The following is a 23530-nucleotide window of genomic DNA, read 5'->3' on the forward strand; positions in this document are numbered from 1 at the left end:
GCTCTACCGAGTAGGCCAGCCGAGGATCTGCCCTTGCACCTTGTCGGGGTGGTCTTCAGCATAAAAATAAATGATTAACCATGCAATGAGTGAACATAAAGACAGATGGTGAAGTATACTTCTGTTGGTACTTGCACGTCTTTGTTTCAGAATACAGAGAAAGGCCCTGCGGTGATGAAATGCAGACAGGAGTGTGATGTTATCTCACACCTATAAAACTTGCTCTGAGTCCACTGGTGGCCACTATCCAGAACTGCTGAGTTCAGACACACTCGGTTGTACTAAGTAGAAATGGCACTTTCAGTCTTTAGTAAACAGCATTTTTGCCCCAGGGCCCAAATCCTTCAAACATTTGCCTAGGTAATTGTCTGTTTTTGCCTTCTAGTGTCTCATCATCAGCTTATCTGTAAATTCAGACTGGCTAAACGAGCATGTGAAGATGGGGGAAGAGCTGCCGGAGAATGGGGGAATAAACCATTCCACATTTAATTCACTGGCAGGAGAGGCTAATGCAAGTGCAGCTAAGCAATCATTTTAGGATCACGCCGGGGAAAAAATGAGTAATACGGCATATTAATTTGAACAGATTAAAGAGCTGCACACATAAATGGAAGAGGTTTTTGTTTTGTCTTACTGGCGGTTCCAAAATATCAACAACTGCAAGACAGCAACAGCAAATTTATGATTTCTATTTGAACTTAAATGCATAGTTCCAAGTGTTGCCTTTTTTTTTTTTTTTTTTAAATTTGAAAATGTAAATATATTTAAATTACAGCAATTTCCGAAGTTTTTTTTTCTCTGACCAAGGCAGATCTATAACCCAAAATAACTTACTTTCTTGCCATCACATTGGATTTTTAAGTTAAATGTAACAGCCTTTGTTTCCTTTTATTCTTACCTGTGTTCTTTATGAAAGAAAACTATAATTATTTAATATTTGATTGCTTACATAGTAAGATTATGTTTAGCTTTGAGATAGATTCTGAAATGGAAAAAAGTTCTTTTTGCTTATAATAATGACTAGCGATCTTGCTCTCCATGCCTCAGTTGTATAAAGATGCCCAGTTCAGCACATGCAAGGGAGTTTAGCTGTGTTTAGCTAAGCTTCTAAAAACTTTTTGACATGTCAGTGTTTTATAAATTCATAGCTGCCAACAGAGAGAACGATAATTTTACATGGTATTTCTGAGCAGACTGGCTGGTCACCTGGTGCAATTTGAAATGAGGTTGTAGCAAGCAGTGTTTTTCAAGTCATTCAAAATTGGTACAGTAAAGGTATAGTGGTTAATTTTTAAGATGGTATATGCAGAATGTGAAACAAGGCTGTTATTTTTATCAAACATCACACATCTCCGATTCCCAGAAGAAAACATCAGTCTGGCAACACAGCAGCTGTTTGTTTTAATACTGTGAATTACTTTTTTCTTCCATACCGGGCCATTTTGCAACACTTGACATGTGTTGACACTTCTTTTCTATACTGGATCAGTTTTCCTTGAACGCCGTTCCTCCTTACTCCACCCATCCTGCCAGCACCACCTGCACACAAACCCAGGCTTACGGCCGGTCTTTTACAGGTCGTGGGTACACATTCACTGCCCTGCGGGAGTCGGGGAGCTTCTGGCTGGCATCTTACTGAACTGAGAAGCACTTTTAGCCTCACAGCTCATTCCACCTGTACCTTTTGCCCTTCAGGTTTAGATCTGGCCTGCTCTGAAATTGAGCAGGGTAATGTTTAAATACGTCCCGCAGAGCTCGCACACAAGCTGAGCCAAAATGAATGTATGACTTGAACAACTGCGGAGAGGGGTTGAACCAGGAGACGAGTCCTTAGCTTCCTTTTAGTCCTTCTTTAATCCCCCGTCTGCTCTCCTCTGGCCTCCCTGCTTCACCAGAGGGCCAGGGGAGACGTCCTTAGGCCACCCACCAGTGCCACAGCTTGCATGGGCTCTGTGACGGCTGCCAGTGCAGGACGATGCATTCCTCGGCTAAACAGGAAGTGCCAAGGGATTTCGTACAGGAAGCAAAGCATTTCTTAAAAGGTATTTTAAATGTATTTCTGGACTGAATGCCCCTGACAATCTAGTGAGTTGGGGCTTTCAGCACATACTTCTGGGCTTAACTCATTTTCCATTTTGGTTGTGCAGATCTCCTCAAAACCAGCTTGACAGTTTAGAGGAGCAGATCATTTAATAGCGTTTCCAACAAGTCCGTTTTGTTTTAGTACTATAATGAGCAACAGCTTCTTAGCTACCTACTTGAAAAAAAAAAAAATCAGTGCATCATTCTAAATCAAATTCACTTTGCAAATATATGTTCGCATGAAGAAGACCTTACTTCACCTTGTAAATCAAAGCTGCACTCTGAAGAGAGGTTTCATACCACGGGGCTCAGTATCATTTTTCTCAAGGTGACCTCAGTTGTTAAGTATGAAGGTTGCATTTGATATGTCACTTCCTTTCTCTAAGTCCAAAAAAAAAAAAAAAATGAACCCGTGTGTCTTTAGATCATCAGAGATCTGCTTATGACCAAAAGTTGTTTTAATCCTGATTTGTGTTGGCATTTAAAAGAGTCCAAGCAGATTTCGTTTGCCACCCTGGGTAAGAGTTTGGAGGGTGATAACTCTGCTGCATGTGTAGAGTGCCCCTGGATGAATTCTACTTTATTAGTTTATAGTCTTTCTTCTGCACACTTGGGATGAGATCATGAAAGTGTAAATGGCTGTTATCTTCAAAGGCCTCTTTTATACTGACAGAACTCCACCTTACTGACTTGTATTAATAATCTATTGCAATCCTAATTAGTTCACATCAAGGTCAGTGTTTTGTGGTGGATAAAATGACTGTAAACTCCAGAGAGTAAGTTTTTTCTTCCAATACTTTCATGTGGAAAAAGGGGAGGGAGCACAGAAAGTACTAAAAGAAAGAGAGGGAGAGATTGATGAGGACTTTTTGTTTATCTGTAGGCTAAAGAACTTTAATATGGTGTAATTAGCTCACATCATCGGAGCAACCTTTAAGATACCTGAGGCCACGCCGTAGTCATTCCTTTATCACTGTGTCTCACGGTTGACTGTGGAGACTTCCTTGTTCAGCTCTGCTCCTTCATTTATGGCATTTTGTTTCCCACTGGGAATAATCCGTTTTTCATCCCGGTATTTAATTGTCTTGAACTGCAGTCAGAGAGCAAGGGAACACCTCTCTGTGCTGTGAACTCACCACAGCCCTTTTGAACACCCCAAGTCCTGGTAAGGCGATGGCTCAGGGGCTGGGCACCAGGCTATCAGAAGCCCCCCAGGACCAGCAGGTCAGGTCCAGCCCCCTGGCACAGAGGGTATTGCCCTAGAGGGGAAGGCACACGCAGTCCTGTGCCTGCAAATACTGACTCAGTGCGACTTCCAGGTCCTGGCCCAGGAGACACCTTGCCGCTTCCTTTCGTCGTGTTCCGCCTGTGGAAGAGAAACTTTGGAGGTGTAACCAGGGTGGGATTCACTTCACCTAGCTCAAGACATCCATGTTTTGTGTGTCTCCGTCTGACACAGTTGTCTGGAATCAGCAACTGGGGAGGGAAACAGCTGTTCCTCGGGTGTGATTCACCTGGCTTGGCTGAGATGTCTCCCTTTGCTGCAATGGCTTGCTCTCCAACAATGTCTGTTTTGCCCTGTTGGCAATAAAGGGAGTCTAGACAAGTAGCTCAGAGGTAGACAGCTACTCTGTAGATCTCTCAGGTGGGATGAATCCTCCCCCAAGAGCCAAGCCAACAGCAGGCAACATTACACGTTGTACACAATTAGCGCCCTACTGCTACGTTTGCATTTCCAGGGCATGACATACCTGCCCAAGGCAGGCTGAAAGCAGCTCTTTCTCCTGCCAGCAGCAGGGCAGTGAGATGGGCTGATGGACCTGCCTCTCGGGGAGCATTGTGCCCCACCTGAACCCTACGCTTCGGGTAGACTGCTTTCAGGATGTGAGCTAACTCGGATAAAGTGGATACATCTCCCCCTAAGCAGTTTTTCCAGGTGAACTTTCCCTGCCGGGGTGACATCAGGTAATTCATTTGTGCTCTGACTCAGCCAAGTGCTGAGCTCCATGCCCTGAGTGCTCTGCTGAGCTGGAGCCTTGCTTTCTGTGTGCATCAGTTCTCCTTCTGCTAAAATGAGGGTTGTAATGATACCCTTCCTTGGGGGGCAGCGTGAGGATCAGGTAATTAATTAGCTGGGAGGCTTTCACATACTAGAGTGGTTCAGGGAAAGCGAGGAGAAGAGCAGCACCAGCACCTAGAGCAGCAGGCAGAATCAAAGAAGAATCGAAGAATCATTTAGGCTGGAAAAGACCTGGGGAGTGGGCAGCTGGGGCAGGACCAGGGGGTCTCTGTTGTCAGGGGGTGTTTGCCATGCAGACAGGTCAGGGATTCCCCTCCAGGCTCAGAGAGTTGAGATTTCTAGGTGTGGGTTTACCGAGATGGCTCAGGGAGCACTCCCAGGAACTGCCGTGCCATACAGCAGGTAGACAAGTGTGTGTGCGTGTGCGTGCATGCACACACGTGTACGTGCACACGTTGTCATCCTGCGTGCCTTCCCTCTCCTCCAGCCCACATTGCACGACCTCCAAGGCTGGGCACAACGGGACAAAGGGGGACTTTTGCCCGCTGCCGCCACGGGCGCGCTATCTGTCCCTGATTCCCTTGCTGTTTTGGTTTGTGCCTTCACTGTTTGCCTAAAGATAGAGGAAAACACTGGATCGAGTCTGGCTGCCTGTCTCTTACAGAGGAGCCAAAAGAGTGGAAGGTCAAGGCTGAATTCCTTTATTTCGTTCCTTGCTGATGCGGGGAGGGAGGGAAGAGGAGGACGAGCAAACGGTGGAATGGAGTCTCCCTCTTGAATAAATAGCTGCAGCTCTCTGGGGTGACTCACACCTTGCAAGACAAAGAACAATACATCCTTAATTTGCAAAACTCAGCTTTCCAACTTCTGTGTGTCACTGGCACCGAGAGACTTTGCAGTTTGCCCATAATGCCATCATGTTCTTCAAAGCAGCAGTGACGCCAGCCCAGAAGGAGTGTGCTTACTCAGTAGGAGAGATGGTTTATATTTCATTTGAGCAGCTTATGTACTAACCTGCTAGGACAGCACATATGCTGATTGTGAAATCAGAGTTTTCACAGTTCAGTATTTGGAGCTGTCTGCACTTCCTGATTCCGGCACCAAGTTAGCAATGAACCCTGAGTCCTTTTTTTGGGGGGTCCCTCTCCCCACAATCAATTACTGTTCCTAAAATGCCACTTTGGTGCTTCTTTACTGTCTGTTGTGCGTATGCAGTTGTGCTAGTCCAGGCAGTTCATTAAGGAAGCTTTAAACTTGAAGGAATATTCATTGCTCCTTCTGTCCCCAAAATACACACAGCAGAACAGGTGCTTTCTTCTGCTGCCTTTGGTAGCACTTCCCAGCATGGTAATATCACTGAAGTGCTTCATTTCTTGATGTGGACACAAAGAGAGTGAAGGAAATTCAAACAAATTGTTAGAATGCACTGTTTTTTATTTTATTTTTTTCTCCTCCCTGCCATCAATTTCTAAAGAAAAGCTAGCAAAAATGTTCCCGTGAGATTTCTGTTCTCTCGGTGTCTGATATGCTCAAAGGCTCAGTCTGACAGATTTGCACCATTTTCTTCCTCAAGACCCTTTCTAGTGCAGTATTGAAAAGAAACGAGCTTACTTGCTAATCATGGCCACAGAGAAGACCAGTGGGTGGTAAGTTGCACACAGAAACTGAATACAAAGGGGAGCAAAGAGCAAAACTGGTGCTCTGCACCCAAGCACCTCGTCACACTGCTTTGCATCCCTGGGTTTTCATGGTCTTCTTTACTTGATCCTTCTCAGGGGTTGGCACCTTGCTGTATGTCCATGCCATACCTAGGATACTTTGGGAGTTCCCTGGAAGTTCATGGCAGCTAGAACCAGCAGCATCAGCAACTGGTTTGGGAAAGATTTCTGCTTGAGGTTAACATTTGTCTCCTTTAGTCTCCAGAGTCTGGTTCCTCCATATGGGGAAATTCTCTCCTCCTCCTATCCCGTGGGAGATTTTTTGGAGGCTCAAATGCCTCTAGATTTTCTCTAGCCTTTGTAATACCCCACAAAACCACAGTAATATTGAACTAAAATGAAAACAAACACAGGTAGGAGGTCTCTGCCAAAGATCTCTCTTCCAGAGAATAGCTGGGGATTTGGGTGGGTTCCCCTCCCCATAACTTAACACATTTCCAGGCACACAACGTATCCGTCACTGTTGTTCTCAACCATAATAAGCCCTGCCACCTGTTAGCAACCCAGAAGGGGCTTTTCAAGGCTGCGGAGAGGAGTGAGTGCTCACCTCCTATAAATTTTCAGTGGAAATTGGAAGGCCTTGAAAAACTTTGCCCGGGGGCACATCAGAGCTCGCACCCACCTCGATGAAACCTCCTGGCTCCCGTGCTGGGAGGTGGCTCTGCGGTGCCGCAGCGGTCTCCACAGCCGGGCACACGGAGGGAAACCACCCCGCGGGCTGGAGTGGCTGCTGGTGGAATTTTACTGTTGGCTCTGTAATTTTCCAGCTCCCCATGTTCCAGCGCAGAGAGGTACGAGAATACCAGCCTTGTGCGGCGGCCGCCACAGCCGCTGCCACTGCTGCTGCCGGCGAGGGACTTGTCCTTTGGAAAGTCCCCCCTTTGCTTATGCTACTGACTAATTCTTCCAGCTGCCGGCAGATGACACCTTTTCACGGTGCTGTGTGAGGCTGAGGATTTGCTGGGTCCTGAGGGAGGGAGGGAAATTGAATCGCTTAGGATGCACTGCTTTAGAAAGGGGCTTGGTCGGACTCACGCAGGAGCGTGTGCTGCTCACACCTTCACCTGAAACTTCAGGGAGGAAGGAGAGAAAGCAATTGGGAAGAAGAGGTAGGGAGAGACAGGCAGGTGAAAGATGCTGGAAAAAGGGGGTTGGGGAGGAGGAAAGGACGAGCAGAAGGTTTTAGGCAGGCGGTATCTTTCTGCTGAGCCTAAAGCTGCACGGAGTATTTCTGTGCTCGCAGTCCGTTTCCCCTATTAAGCAACACACCTCTCCGAATGAGCAAGTCCAGTCAGGACCGTTCCTGCCTTGCACTCAAAGGAAGGCAAAGTCACACCATAAAAACTGTTTCCCTTTGGAAAGATTAGCAAATCAGACCGGGGAGGGGAGGCGGACGAATCCCAGACTCGGAAAAGCTGTTCAAAGCAGCTGAGGATCCTGCTCTTCCCTTGTCTGCCTCTGAGCTGACACCGGGAAACTAATCCCAGCTTTCATTCACCCGTCTCCTCTGCCAGTTGCTGCCTTTATAGCGCTTGCCAGGACGGCGGGGCGATTGCAAAGCCCGGTGCTACGCGACTTTCGGGGTTTGTTGCGCACGACTGACAGAAATTTTTGCAACTCGAGAGAAAAGCCTGGCAGCAGCAGCGGCTGTTTCGCAACGCATCTTCAGCTCGCCACGCCGAGGACGGCGGGATCCTCACCGACGCAGCCAGCGGCTGATTAACCGCTCGCTCCTCGGGGCCGGCTTCTTCATCCCCCCTGGCCGGGGGCTGTGCCAAATCCCTGGCAGAAGGCTCCCTGTCCCCGCAGTGATGCTTCCCGAGGCGGAGGGCAGCTGGCAGGGCCGCAAGGGGAAGGCGGCGAGGCGTACCTGCTGCCTCACAGGCCAGGCCTCTGCCGGCTCCCGCCGCGCGCCATCGCCTCCTGACTCACATCCTGCTGCTCCTCGCAGCGGCTTCCAGGAACACACTGTATCATACTGGGATTTGGCCCCACGGCCCCGCTTGGCTGGGAGGCAGCGGTGTCTGACCTGCAGCCACACGCCGAGAGCCGTCTCCCTCGGCCCCAAAGGCGGAGTGGAAGGTGTGCGGGAGCCAGCCTGGCCCAGCCGCAGCACCGCCGGGCGGGTTGCCCTTTGTGGCTCGCAGGTGCAGCGGGACCTGCTAGCTGGGCTGAAGTGGAAGCATTCAGTTTGTGCGAGGGCTAAAAGGCGTGAGTTTATGCTCGAAACATGCAGCCGCCTTCTCGACAGATTGCTGAGGCTCACTACATCCATCACGCAGCACAGGCGAGGGGATAGGAGCGAACACCTCGACTGCCATCCCACACCACTCCGTCATCCCACAGCCACAACCCCTTTTACACCCCGGGGTGCTGTCCCCCACCTCTACCCCCATCCCACTCTGGGGTCCAGCTGGTGCCGCGCCGCCCTCTGCCGGTGCCTTCATCACCCCTGGCGAGATGCTTCCCCGCACCCCAACGAGCATTATGCAACGTTTGTAGAGCTTAATTGAGGGCTTTATTTTATTTTTTTCCCCCCTCCTTTTTTTTTTTTTTTTTTTTTTTTTCAAACGAGCCGAGTGCAACCTTCTTCTCGTGGCAATAAAACATGACGAGGCTTGAAAGATGGTTCAGTGCTTTCTGCTTAATAGCTTGTTAGGCATGAGGCTGGAGGCCGAGAGCGAGTGACTAGGCAGCAAGGTGTGAATTATTGCACCATAATTCTCGCCCTGGAGTGGTTTATTGCAATTAATAACTGTTTTCATGTTTTTAAATACATTTTCTCACACCATAAAAAGCAGAAATGGAAAGTACTTGCTAATGGGAGAAATACCGGGGGAATTGGGCACAGCTCACCGACTTCCTTGGGTTCGTGCTATTTTGATCTGCTTTTAAATGATTTTGGAGCTTGGCTTTAACACCATGTGGGCCCAAAGCTCTGTTATTTCCCTTTGTTGGGGTAGCTCTCCCTGCAAACCTCTTCACAGATATTCAGAGCTGGGAAGCAACTCCCATTTATTTTCAGTGCATTTTCACCCAGTTCACTTCAGCCACACAGATTCAGTTCCCTGCGGCAGGCTACTAACTTCTGAGAAGTGCATCTCTTTATTGGGATATGGTTTAGTGGGGACTGCTAGCGTTAGGTCAGAGGTTGGACTCGATGATCTTGAGGTCTCTTCCAACCTAGAAATTCTGTGATTCTGTGATTCTGTGATTTTGAAAGCAGAAAACAGAAGAGAGCAATGCATTCGGAAAGGGTTAGTTGTCTTGTGTGTGTGTGTGTGTGAGTAGCCTAATCCTGCGGCAAATTTGAATCTGTTCCAGTTTAATTTAGGGTAAGCTGAAAGCTGAAGGAAAGCAGATATCACAAAAAAATTACAATATTCTTTGAGACCCCTACTCCAGATCCTACTGAAGCTGTTGGAAATGCAGACCTTGCCCTGACCGGGAGCCGAATCTGCCTCTCAGTAGTGAAATGCTGCCATAAAAATGCTACTACAGTGATTGTTTTCTCCACTTGTTATTAAACAACTGCGACGGTGATGCCTGGGGTCAGCCAGCATAACCTGCTTTCATGTGTGTATGCAACATAATATGCTATATTAACATCCCTGAATAGATTGCAACTTAACCAACCCGATGTCAGAAAAAAAAAAAGCTGATCTTTAGTATCTAATAGCAGATACAGGGACTGGGAATACAGGTAACAAGATGTAAAATTGATCGGTAGTTAGACCTTTCACTTAAGAAAGACTTAATGGGATTGTGAGATTAATAATGGGGGGTTCTCTGGCTGGCTGTCACTGTTTCAAATACCCCAGGGGTTGGTAATGATAGCAAATGGATGAGGCGGGTCAGATACGCTGGTAGGCTCTTTCCGGATGTGAGTAGAAGTGTATTTGGTCCATTATCCAGTTTCCAGTTGGGACACAGCATGAGGCTAATTCTAGTCGCACCAGAAGAGAAGAGATTGTATTTCAGTTTTAATCCTGTTGGTGTTTAGTAAAGCGGTGACAAGGCCTTGCTTCCCTTTCTGCTACTGCTGCTGCTGCTGCAGCGTGTCCTGCATCTTCTTCCCCTTGTCTGTGCTTATTGCACCGGGGGCTGTTTTATGGAGCAGGATGGAGTTTTATGGAGTTTATCCTGCGGACGCTGGGCAAGGAATGAGACAAGCCCATAGCCCCTGTCCTGAAGAGCCAGCGATGTAAGGAACAAGAGAAAAGTGGCAGACAGCTGCCCCGCCAGGCAATGGAAGTCGGTGACAGGAGAAAATAGACAGCATGATCTCTCCTTCCAGTCTGAAAAAAAAGGATGGGCCTTCGCAGCCGTACAGGTCCCTCTGGAGGCAGTGACTTTTCCCCTCTTCCCTTTGGTGCTAGGAGCTGAGGACCTGAGAGCAAGTGATAAGACATTTCCAGTCAAAGGCGCTCAGCTGCAAAACAAACAAGAACAAATACTGGGGACGTGGCCAACTTTAGGATGTGCTCCACAAACCTCCTCGTTCAAAACTAAAACTTCCCTGCAACCACAAAACAAGGAAAACGGGAGCAACGTGGAGTTTCCTCCCTCCTGAAAAGGCAGAGAAGCAGAGAGGCCGTGGCCCCAGCTGGAACCTCCTTCTGCAGTGGCAGCATTGGACAAAGCCCTTGAGAGAGCAGTGGTGGAGAGGAGCCTCTGGCTCCCGTGGTGTCAGCCTTGGCGGGACACTCCAAGGACTCCCCGGGCTGGAAGACAAAACTATGGAGCCTCCAGCCTGGGCCTGGGCGCCTCCAGTGCACATATCTCATCCCCAGCTGAACTGCTGAACTGGGATCAGTGGGACTGGGTGCTGAAATAAGGCAGGCGCGATTTAATTAACCCCATTTGGGAACCGAAGCACGCAGTGTCGTAGCATTACAAAGCTTACTCTGCCGAAGGTTTGTGGTATTTATCCTAATGCCTCCCCTGGAAACTGAATTCCCTTGTCTGTTTCCCCGTCGTCTTTAATAAACACCGGCCATACATTAACAGCGAGATGATGTTACAGCTCAGAACGCGGCAGGCTTTGTGCCTACATCTTTTTGTTTGTTGCTGCTAAAGCCCATTTAATCCAATTGGATGTTGCTTTTAAAACATGAGTCAACTGCATTTATTTTTGAGGAAGTCTGCCTAAAAAAAAAAAAAAAAAAAATTAAATATTGATAATATCTGATTTTGAATATGTTACTCAGCAGAAAAATCTTTAGGAGACTTAAGTTTACTCTGCAAATGCCTTCACTAGTTATTTTTGAAAGGCTCGGAGTTTTGTATAAATCGTCCTTTCTAAACAGATGAAACAAACAAAATGTAAAACTCATCTCCATAAAGCACAACAAAATAATAATTTCCAGATGGGCTTTCTGATGGAAGATCAAAGTCCTTCGTCTCAGACTTGGGAAATTTCCCTTCCATGCTGGTATCAGTTTTATCTGAATGCAGTCCATCCAACATTTGCTTCTTTCAAAAAGGCAATTAGCTAGATGAAGCTGCAGGAGACTGCTCTTAGTGCTGAAGAAAATGGAAAAAGATTTTGCTAAAAACAGTAAACAATGTTGTGGGCAGGGAAGGGGGGTGGATTCATTCTCACTTTGAGTTATACAAAAACTAGACATTTCTATACACTCAAAAATGCCAGTTTTGTATGCAAATATTAAATAAGCAAAATAGAGTTGTTGCTACATTGGTGCGACTGGTTTGGACAAACTCCCTGCTATGCATCTTTGATTTCAAATGTCTTGGGGCTAGAAAATAATAGGCCAGTGTTTTTCCCTATTTAACTAAATGTTTTACGCATCCATGTGGTTTGGGATTTTGCTTCCAAGCACCAGAAACTTCTCCTAAAAGTCTGTACTTGCAGAGCTTCATTGATTTCAGCTTAGCACTTCCACAGTTTGTGCCAGGGTTTCTGTTCCCCAAGTTCAGCCACTGCTAGTAGATGCACCCCTCCCTCTGAATTGTATTTCTGTATTTTATGCATAGCGCATGTGAAATAGATGTGCAAAATACCTCTCTGCTTCATTCAGGCTGAGATTTTCAAAAGATGGAGGAAGACAAAATCCCCAGTCCTAGCCATCCAACTGGGAATCTGCCTTCTGGAGGAGATTAGTCTCACTCCCCTTCTCTGTTTCTCCGTCTCTCCCACACAGACGCATTTTTATCTTGTTTTTCTCTTTCTACGTACACCCTTGCACAGAAGCACTCACAGTTCGGTATTTTTGTCTTCGTGGTGCCATGCAAGACATGCTTTTTTGGCAAAAAGGGCTGTGAACACACAGCCTGAAATACTGATGCATCCCAGAAATGAGTAGTCTTTCACCTCGGAAAGCTTAATCTCAGCTTTCCCTGATGGGTTTTCACTGCCTACTGACAATGGGAAAAGGCAAAAAGCTTCACAAGAAAAAAAAAAAAAAAAAACAACCACTCAAAACTCCCAAATGCAGAAATAGTGTTTTAGAAAGCACTTCATCTGTAGGGCGATTATGGCACTGAAATGTAATTACATTGGTATTTAAGTTTCCACGTCCACCACGCCGTTGGGTTCGCATACTGGACTGCGAAGCGTTACCATTCCAAACAGCCGATAGGTCTCTTTCTCATTGCAGACACGAGGCAAGTGCAGCCGTCTCCGCCGTGGTCCTACGACCAGTCCTACCAGTACCTGGGCTCCATCGCCACCCCCTCGGTGCACCCCGCCACGCCGATATCACCCGGCAGGGCCAGCGGCATGACGTCCCTCACCGCAGAGCTTTCCAGCCGCCTCTCCGGTAAGCACTCGAAAGTCAGTGCCCCCAGACCAGGTCCTGCTGAAGACCCTGGCTGATGCCCAAGCAAAACGGGTGCCGCGTCCTCGTCTGCTGCCACAGCTTCTCCCCAGTGCCAGTGAAGCTTGTGCTGGGCCCTCTGTAGCGAGCCTTCCCAAATGGTTTGCTAGGATTTGTGCAAAGAGCGAGGGAGTATGGTTTGGGGCCCAGCATATCGTTGCTGAAAGAGAAAAGAACAGGAGAAAGTAGCACTTTGAAGATGTCTGGAACTATTAAAATCATTTAGATAGCCGGGGAGCTGTCGTATCTGCCAAGAAATGAATGCCACAGATACTCCAGTCCTGTTTCCTCCCCTCACTCTAAATTCAGACCAGAGCACAGCAGATTATGGGTGGACACGCTGCGTGCAGGATAGTATTTTTTGACATCTTAAGTGTTGCGCTGTACTGTCTTGTTACATCTTTCTCAAATTGTACTGCCGAGCTTTACAAGCCAACATAAAAATACAGCGTGGAAGTGAAAGCTACCCCCGTGGCTTGCAGCATACTCAGCTGACCATATGCTGACTCTTACCCCACATATTGAACCAATATGTGTGTGTTCAATAACAGGAATTTTCCTTAAATGAATGAGAGCCATATCATCCAAATTTGCACATGGCTTTTTCAAAAATATCTTATTTGGCCGCACATATTGCTCTCATTTGAATAATCAGGGCTTCTTCTAAGATCAGAGGGAATCACTTAAATGTGCTCCAGCCTGTCCTGTTGTTGTCATTACAGAACCTGCTTTAGAAGAGTCAAAGGGATGATGCCCAGCAAAAGTAAACTATTTGTTAGTGCTGGGTGCTAATTACATCACAGAGCTACCCAAAAAAAGCAGGAACCCTTTCTTGGGGGGAAAAAAAAAAATTAAAAAAAATCTTGTTTAAAAAAAAAAACAAGTCCATAAATATCCACATTTTTCATTGAAGTACTTATTTTTTATTTTTTTTTTTTTTTCATGAAAAGACTTCTTTTTAATTTTCCCCCAGCTCTTCCTCTACATGGAGGCTCATCTCTACAAAACCTGTTTTTTTATAATGCTTCTGAAATATTACCTGTACATTAAATGTCATTCAGTACTTCCAGTAATATATTTCAATACTTTCTCCCCAACCCCAGTACTGTCACACACACGTGCTGCCTATTTAAATTACTCATGGTCAAAACAGACAGCAAGTCTGAGGGATTATAGGTCCTACCATCTAAAGATATGGTGCCTCAAAAGGAAAAAGAAGGCTATGGGACATACTTGAAACACCTTGACATTAAGTTTTGTTATTCTGCTGTTTGCCAACCTGGGCAGAAGAAACCCTCATCTGACAAGCGATGTGTCTAGGCAGTTTCAAGAAGTTTGATTTCTTTCTCAGGAATGAGGTGTGGAAGCACCATTTAAAGTCTGGCAAGTTGTCAGATGTCACCTTCAGCCTTAGCTATCCTTAACCTCCTGCCATTCCACACCATAGCGTATCTTGCTGTGTTAAATCTAAATGTGCTTGGGTCTGGGGGAAGGAAGTGTCTTCAGGGGTCCCACTGATCTTCCAGAAAAAAAAATACAGAAGGCAAACCCAAAAAGGAAGCATCCAGCATGCGTCAAAGCTTTTCTAAGAAATTTGTAGAAATTCATCAGCGTGTTGGCTGCGCGGCTGACGAGCTTTCAGAGCTTGGCGCTGGAGTGTGTCTGCTCTAGCTTTAGAACCAGTCAGAGCCAAGAGCTTTGTTTTCTCTCTGCTTCTTCTCATGAGTATTTCCTTCAGCGCATGGCTCCTGCCGACTCCACGCCTTGTCTGACAGGAGAAGTTGTCTTCTGGAAAGATTTTTTTTCTTAATTATTATTGTTATTTTAATCACGCACTGCTGCCAACTCTAGGGACTGACACCTTCCATTAATCTGAGTCATGATGAAGATCCTTTCTAAAGAGGCTGTTACCTGCTCTTCTTGTTTAATCCTTGCACACCAGGAAAGGAGATGGTGGGACTGGGCATCCTTTCACTGATGTCAGACAAAGCGGAGCACAATTTGACCAACCTATAAAACCTCCGCTTAGCAGGATGAGAAAGGTTTCTAGTACAAATGAAAGGGGAAAAAAAAAAAAAAATCCAACTCCCAAAGATATAATTCTGCTTTAAAAAGGCATTGCTTTTTTATATCCTCATTAGAGCCAAGATTTTCAGAAGTTAGTAACAACTGTGTAGACGTCATATGAAGACCCAGATTCAAAGACCTTAAATGAACCTGATTTTTCTTGATTTTGGTAGTGTCGAGAGTCAATGTGGAGCTATGCTCCTAAGTGCTAACAGCTGGGCTAAGCCTGTGTGTGTAGACCTTGCCTGTGTATGTTCGTGTACCCGAAGGACAATGTGTGCTCCAGGGAGCTTCCTGTTTGAGTCAGCAAATAAAACAGGGAGCAAGGAGAAACTATGCAGAAGCCGGACGATTTGTATTTAGGTCCCATCAGTGTCCCTGGTGACTCAAGTGATTCTGAGCAAGGCTGAGATCTGCATCCCCATCCCACACCCAGCCGCTGAGGATGAGGACACTGGAGGTGTAAACAATTGTATGTGCTGTAAGGTCTTTAGGAGCAAGCACATACACATACAAAACGAGGTGAGAGCTTGGCACTCCTCTTTAATTGCTGCTTTACTGAAATTAATCCAAAACATCCAGACCTGCAAGCACTACAGTGACTGTGTCAGAGACGAGGTGAGGGACAGCTCTGTTCTCTCCCCAGCAGCACTGCTTTGGCTAGCTGTAGAACAGGGTTCGGTTTGTTGATTATTGCCTTGAGAAGGTGAACCTCTGCTCCGCCAGCTTAACAGCTCTCTGCCTTCCTTCCCTGCACTCCAGGTGCTTCCGACCTGACGGCATTCAGTGACCCCAGGGTGGGGATCGACCGCTCCTTCTCCGCGCTCCCTTCCATTTCTGACCCTCGGATGCACTACCCGGGAGCGTTCACCTACACGCCGACGCCCGTCAGTTCGGGGATAGGGATCGGTATGTCTGCCATGTCCACGGCCACGAGATACCACACCTATCTCCCGCCTCCGTACCCCGGCTCCTCTCAGGCCCAAGGCAGCCCGTTCCAGACCAGCTCGCCCTCGTACCACCTCTACTACGGAACCTCGGCCGGGTCCTATCAGTTCTCCATGATCTCGGGGGGAGACCGGTCCCCCCCGCGCATCCACCCTCCTTGCACCAATGCTTCCACGGGATCGACACTCCTCAACCCCAACCTTCCCAACCAAAGCGATGTGGTTGAGGCAGAAGGGAGCCACAGCAACTCCCCGACTAACATGGGCACCACGGCAAGGCTAGAGGAAGCGGTGTGGCGACCGTACTGAATGCATTTTCTGTAGTCACGGGGCCAGGACTGACGTGCTTTCGATTTACCGATGCCTGTAGGTATCCCATAAACACCTGTCTTGCTTGTGGGCCCTGCCATGTTCATACATCACTTCCAGAAGCAAACTCTCCAGAAGTCAGCGCTCCCAGGAGCGGTGGTGTGCGTTGGCCAGCCAGCTGTGGGGCTGGTGAAGCAGCAGCACGCCAACAAGGTACCCTCTTGGGGGGCTGAGCTTCTGGAAAGGAGGACGTGCAGGTTGGTGGCCTGTAGGTAGTGAGGGTGGGTAGGAAGATACCCAGTTTGTTTCCAGGCCTGTGGCTTCCAAACGTGCCTGGGCTTGAAGGTCTCCACAGCCCTAAAGAGTTTCAGTTCACTTCTATTTTTAAGACTTAAGACCTAAAAGAATCTTAGTGAGTTTACTGCATCTTACGGACATATTAACTATAAGGAAGTATAGGAAGATTCCCAGAGGGAAACTGTGAACGCTTCTGTTTTAGCAATGCTGTGAATGAGAGGTTTTATATGTTGGACTTCATCCTTTCTTTTTTTTTTTTTTTTAACCATGTTGTATATTCCAAAGAATATGGAATTTTTTTTTATTGCTGTTTTTTTGTTTTGTTTTGGGTTCTTTTGTTGGTTTTGTTTTATTTTTTTTTGGATGCAACTCATCCTGCTTTGCATCTAATTTGTTTTATTTCTCTTGGCACCTTATAAATTGCAAAAAAAAAGATTTTACTTTTTTTTGTTGTTTTAATCATGCTTGCTTCTTTCTTGCTTTGTCAACTGAAAGAATCAGCCCTTTTTCAATAAGTTAATTTAACTTTTTTCTCTTGGACTTTTTTTTTTTTAATACGACGGCTACAGCCTTGGGTCATTTTCAACTACTGTACTATTTGATGAGTTCATTGATATTTATGCTTGATATTTAGACTTTTCTTATTTGTTGATACTATTATTATTTAAATATGCCTATATAAAAAAAAAAAAAATCAGCAATTGCCTTTTTTGGTAGCAGCCAAAGTCAAATTTATCACATTGAAAAAGGCTGGAATAACGATGGGTAAAGTGACCTCCTAATTATCTTGAAATATTGTTTACAATTCTCCCTTTCATTTTACTCAGCTAGCTGGGCTCTGAGCCTCAGAGGTGTGTAGATGCCCTGTTCTCACTGAAATGACTGATGCACCAGAAGCCCCGAGAAGGCACTGTGCCTCCCCACCCAGTGGAGTCATCTCTCCCCACCCCTTCCTCACTTCTCCTTTGTCACCAGTGGTGATGTTCAGGATCAGCAGTCAGGAGGTCCATATATCATAAGGCAGACTCTATATTCCCTAATTAAATACATCCTCATACGTAGTCTTTCAAATCAAAAGGCAACACACGGTTAGCATGGCAAGGGTGAAGTCCTGGCTCTGCTAGAATCAACGTGAGGCTTGCTCCCAGATCAGTGGAGCCAAGATTTCTGTGCAGTACAAGAGCCATGTTCCAGCCTACTGGAAAATAGATCAAGCCGTACATCGCAGAATAGCTTGGGCTGAACAGGGTTGTCAGGCTCATCTGGAAAGCAAGCCAGCAAAGAAGGGGCCTTAACGGTTCTTCCACCACCAAATTCTGGGGGAAGAGGAAGGAGATTTAAAACTGGTGCACAAACTAGTCTGTCCTGTAGCAAATCTGCAAGCCTTATTCTAACAGCATGTTAATACAGAGTCGTCATCGTTGCCCATCGTTACAGCACAAACATATCAGATGTCACTGTAAAGTTTATGGCACTATTTTATTTGAGGGTTTGGTCTGAATGCAGTTGTTGTACTACTCATTAATTGCAAACTGCTGATGTTGACACGTGTGCGTTCCAAATGATCTGATTATTATTTAATGTACCTCTTAAACGAGTGAAACAATTGCAGGTCAACTCAGAGAGTATTTGAAAGCAGGACTTCAGATCAGTGTTTGATGTTTAAAAAAAAAAAAAATTAAAAGGATTCAAATTAAAAAGATCCTTGGCTGCAGGCAGCAAAACAGCTGGACTTATTTAAAACCATTTGTTTTTCAAGTTTTCTTTTTTTTTATATATGATTTTGCTTCTTTGTTTAAGACAGATGCAGTAGCACTTTGGTACTGAACAGTTACAAATTGAAGAATTTACATTGTCAATAAGGTCATTTTTGTGCAGAAAATAGGGAGTGTTTCAAGAGATCTCAGCAAAAGTTCAAAATGGTTCTGTTAAAATACATACATGGCCCTGTGCTTTTAATTTTGCATAATATTATTTATCATTTTCTAGAGTTTGCTCTGAACAAAAAAGGCAGACAACATCCAAAAAAAACGATATCAGAACAGTTAAAAATGCATTTTGGCAGTATGGAGACCTTGCTGAATATGGAAATAGAGAGACCCTACCTGTTGTGACATTTTACATAGTTAGAACCTCACCTCTTCAGTAGCCTAAAAAAAAGTCCTTCGTCACTAAACAGTAGCTCTGTTGCAGAATCCATCTTACACGTTCTCTGTCGCTGTGCAATTAAAACCATCGCTGACCACAGCTTTCACATCGGCCTCATGACCAGAGCACCCAAGTGTGTAGTGCTGTGAGTGGGAACCTAAAAGTGAGGGCGAGGAGCCGCAGGGGAGCTGGATGCCTCAGCTCGCAGGGCACAGCTGCGGGTGGCCAGGTGTCTTCAGCCTGGAGGCAGGAGTGAGGTTGCTGTGGTCAGTGCGCTCCCAGGCTGGTCTCTCGCCACAGCCACGACTGCTCTCTGCTAAAGCCCTTTGCCCATTTTAGCCCCTAGTGTTGTGCTGCCCACTTCTGAAACCAAAGCATCAGGGATCCAGAAGGACGTGGCATCTCTCAGCCTGGAGATCAGGTCTAATACATAATGTTTCAGGTGGCTATGCATCTGCTGTCTTCATGCTTGCCTCGAAGCCAAACTTTAATTTTACACTCCCTGGTGTGAACAGTATGAGAAAGTGCAGAGTTGGCCACCACACTTACCCTGTGTCTTTGCTGAAATGTAACCAAAACCTGGGATTTCCCAGCCCTCACTTGTGATAATTGCCAGCAGCTAAACTCCCGAGTCTAACCTCTCTGTGCATGTCAAACACGAAACAAAGCAGTGCCCTCTTTACAGAGGAAAACCTAAGTTTATTATCCCTTTTAATTAGCCTGTTTAATCACCGGGGGCTACAGTGTGTTCACACAAGTGCTTATGAGACACCACAGTTTACTCAAATCTCTATTTTTCTAGCCATCCCCTGTCCCACTAAGGACAGCAAAGATCTCTGAGGCTATAAAAATTCTCTTGTGTCATTCCTCTCATACCTTAACAGCACTTAGCAGGCAGAAAGAAGACAGTCAGGTGAAACACTTCTGCCATTCACGTCTCCAAATTATAATGTATGAGTATATATTTTTATATATATAATATATATATATTTATATAGTTTTATCATCCCGGTTGCTGAGTGGAATCCAAAAAGCACTGCTGTGCTTCCCTTTGCAAGTCACAGTCAGCAGAGTGCCTTAGGCTCCTTCCCCGGCCGACACGCAGCTAATGGCAGCTCGCGTGCTCCTCTCACGAGACACAGCCCGTTGTCCAGAGGCAGCCTTATCAAACAACTTCAAGGTCAATACAGGGCCCAGCTCTCGATTGTGCCCCTTACTTGGCTGGCAAACAGCCTTTCTGCTCACTTCCAGAGTTCCCGATACGCTTCCAGAGCAATGTCAAGGAGCTTTAGTGCAAAGGGGAGGCAGCCGCAAGGAGCATCGCCGCTGCTAAGGGTTTCGTTTGTAGAGTTACGCCAAATGAGCTTCTGGAAAGGAGAAAAACAGTTTCCTCCAAATGGCCCACAGTCTTTGAGTCTTTGTCAGAGTGTTCCGAGTTGCCTGCACTCTTGAAACATTCATTACTGCTTTCTGGATGACCTTTTCCATTTGGGTATTTGAAGATTCAGGATGAGTGGATCGTTTTCAATCTGAGCAAAACACTTTCTTGTTTTCCTGCATCACAACATTCTCGTATTTTATTTTTGTTAACCTCGCTTGGTCAGTACTGATCACTTGGCATTTTTCTCCTTGTCCTAAGAGGGTTGCATCAACAGAGTTACTTGTATTTATGTATGTAAATAGATTTCTAAAGCTTCATAGCAAAATATTTAGTGCTTGTAATTACTCTGCTTTTTTTTTTTTTTTCATTTTTCTGTGTTTTTAATGAACTTACCTTTGTTTGCTTAAATACTGTAGTGAGACTTATTTCTTTCCAAATTAGTTATTTTTAGGCTTCAAGATTAACTACATTTTATTCACTTTTGTAAACAGTTATAGCATGGTCTCTATTCAACACTCTTCACTTTTTTGTGGTAGGGGAGAAACGAATGTGCAAAAATCTGTGGGTTATTTGTGGTATTCTGGGTATGACAATTACACCTTTCTTTCAAACAAAAACTAAACTTTCAGTCTGAGGTGGCAGTATGGCAAGTCTGAGGGGAGGACACAGTGGGAGATGCACTCCTATCAGAATGGCAACAAAGTGCATCCGTTCAGCATTTACTGGATCTGTTTACAAACCAGATGCCGCAGCATACTGGAACAGTCACATTTTCCCTTGACACTGTCATGCTGAACATTTCCAGAAGGGGAAACTACCAGGTCCTGGAAGTTTGCTTTTCTGTTTTTGATTGCAGGGGATTTTTCTCTGGGGGGGCGGGAGGGAGGCTGCTGTTTTTTTGGAACCAGATAGGAAAAGAGAATAGAGTAGACTTTTCCCCCACTACAGGAAGTCTCTAGATACCACGTCAGAGTAGACTCTTGCTGTACATAGGGATGGCTGTGTCCAGCGCCACGGGAAAACTCATTACAACTAGCACGCAGAGCAGCTGGACTGCTGCGTTAGTTCTAATGAAGACTTTCTTTCTTTCTTTGTACCACAGTTTCCTCTGTAAATTCAATATCATAATTAGTGTGAATGACAAATAAAATGTTTGACAAGTATGCACATTGGCTTGCTGCGTTCTTTCATCAGGGAGAAAACTGTCAGAGAGAGAGCAACCATCAGAAAAAGGACATTGACAGTGTAGCATTCACAACATCAAAAACACATTTCCATATATTTTTTTTCCAATTAATTTATTTCTTTTTTAACATTACGTTTTTAACGTTAAATGACATTTTTTTCTGCGGTGGGGTGGCCTGGCCTGCTATCCAATAGGATCATCAAAACAGGACTGAAATGAGACTTTGCATGTACAGAAGTCTGATAATTGAACTATCTTGATCAAATTTGAATAATCTAAGATTTTCTATAGCTTTTACTCTTCTCCCTTAATCTTTTGCTTCTTGGGTTGGATCCTTCTTGATATTGATGAGTTGAACCTTACTTGAGGAGCACCAAAAGACTTAGTTTGAGGTCACGCTACTTATGCTGCTTATAAGATACGCTGGTGTTTGTTTGTTTTGTCTTGAAATAAATAATGGAACAGTAGTGTTACATTAGTATGTAGTGAAACATTAATATGGGGGAATCGAGCTTTCAAAATGAGAAGAAAAAAAAAACAGAGTCAATATTGAAAGCTCAATCTGAAAGCCTCTGTATATGTACATACAGATATATATATAAAATCTTCTAATATTAGCCTGACAGAATATACTGCATTATATAAAGAAGCTTTCAGCAGTATCCTGCTATACAATAATGTACACATACAAGGATTAACTTTCATCTACTGCTCTCAGTGAAAAACAAGCTACAAAGCAAACTACTGCAGCTATAATTTTTCTGACAACTCGTCAGGTAGCATTCCATCTCTCAAATGATAACTCATATTATCTTTTTAAAATTAGGATCAAGAGACTAAGAGAGAACAGCTCCTGAATTCCAGGTACTTAACTTTCTAACCTCTTCCTAACCTATTCAGGTTGGGCTCACGCATACCTCTGACAGGGTTACTGCTCGGTGTGACCACATGACATTTTATTTCTGGCACAATCCCACATTATCCCAACAGCACTGCACTTACATTTTTTGCAAGGGTCTGCCACAAATATTCTTCTCCTTGCCCTCTGAAACCCAAAAGCACTGTAGAGGTGGATGCGCAAGCAGGGCGCGTTCTAATTTTGTTCCTTTCTGGAACACAACAGGAAGAGAAGTTACAAATAGTGAGGGCAAAACAACAACCACCACCACCACATCACCACCCTGGGCACCTCAGCAGAAAGATTCACCCCTCTGCCCTCCGGGGAGCTGCCCCTGGGCATCCCGGAGGCCAGGAGGCTGGGCCATGCCTTCTTCTGGCAGCTGGGAGAGGCTGGCTCAGCCCCACCTCTGGCTGCTGGAGGGGAGGAAGAGGGAAGGGCGGAAAGGTGAGGAAGACAAAGGCTGGAGGCTGCTGTTTGTGAGAGGAGGGGCTGGCGAGGGTGAAGCCACAAGGCTGTTGATGTGTTGTTACACCTTACACCCTGACTGACAGCTTCTGGTGGCCTTCAAATATAGAGGCCATTGTCACGGGTGCTCTCCCACACTGCTTTGTTTGACTTGTGCAATAAGGAAACATCCCTCCCTGCGGAGCTGGGCTCCAGAGCTGAGGCAGCTTATTAAATGCTATCAGCCTGTACGTCTCAACACAGCTGTCCTGGAAAGACAACACAGGTGTGTTACCTTTGGCTTACGTGGCTTTTTTTTTTTTTTTTCCCCTCTTTTCAGTGGCTTGTCACACAAGACAACAGGCAGGGATTAGTGGCACAGTGCACTGTGCCCAGGAGTCACAGCCCTTTTTCGGAGCAGGCACAGAAACGCCGGGGCTCGGTGCGACGTGTGTGGTCACAGACCTGACAGTGAACTCCTCGTTAGCTGCTCCCAGACAGGCCTTGTTCACAGCATCCAGGGCTTACGAGCCTATCACCACTGCCACTGCTACGGTACTGGAAGACCTTGCGATGACACTGTGGTTTCCAGACATGACTAAAGCATGACTCAGTCCAGCGCCGTGAAAGGGCCAAAAATATAATTTAGCCGTGGCCCCGTATCTTTTTACAACACTGGGCTTTTTACAGGTCTGTCAGACGCTTCGGGAGCGTGTCTCAAGTGTTACTTTAGGCGCCCCCCTCTCCCTGGAAGGCAGCACCTTTATCACTGTTTGGCTCTGCTGCCGGCTGACAGTAGCTTTGCCTCCGGGATGCCCTGTGGAGCAGAAGTCCTACCGAGGTGTGCAGCATCTCGGGGAAGGAATGTCCGAACTGCAGCTCATCACAGCTCTCGCCTGCTGGGGGAGGGAGGCACAGCCTAGATAAAAGCGTGTTTAACCCCGAGGAGAAGGAAAATAAAAGCTCGGAACCTGCAGGTCTTCAGTGGAATGTCTAGCTACTGAATTAGGAAGCTTGTTTTCTGGTTTTAAGTTACAGGGACACCTAGAAGTCTCCCAGACTGGATTAGTCAGCACGAGTCACTGTCTGGGAATTGTTTGGGTTTGCGAGAGGAGGATAAAACAATTTAGAAAGAAAATCTAATACACAGATTTAAAACATAGCCTGCTTTCAGAGCAGGGAGGGGGTCAG

General features: G+C 45.8%; 1 protein-coding gene across 6 annotated transcripts in view; it reads left to right on the top strand.

Annotated features, from left to right (window-relative positions):
- Positions 1-20662, top strand: part of RUNX1 (RUNX family transcription factor 1) — a 163691-nt gene extending 143029 nt beyond the window's left edge. For all 6 annotated transcript variants that reach the window (XM_082768698.1, XM_082768702.1, XM_082768699.1 and 3 more), the window contains 2 exons: positions 12441-12602; positions 15489-20662. In XM_082768698.1, the coding sequence (XP_082624824.1) occupies positions 12441-12602; positions 15489-15982 (656 nt within the window). In that variant the 3' untranslated portion in view covers positions 15983-20662. The remainder of the gene's footprint in view (positions 1-12440; positions 12603-15488) is intronic.
- The last annotated feature ends 2868 nt before the right edge of the window (positions 20663-23530 follow it).

This window comes from Aythya marila (assembly GCF_965140915.1).
Source record: "Aythya marila genome assembly, chromosome: 1".
NCBI lineage: Eukaryota > Metazoa > Chordata > Aves > Anseriformes > Anatidae > Aythya > Aythya marila.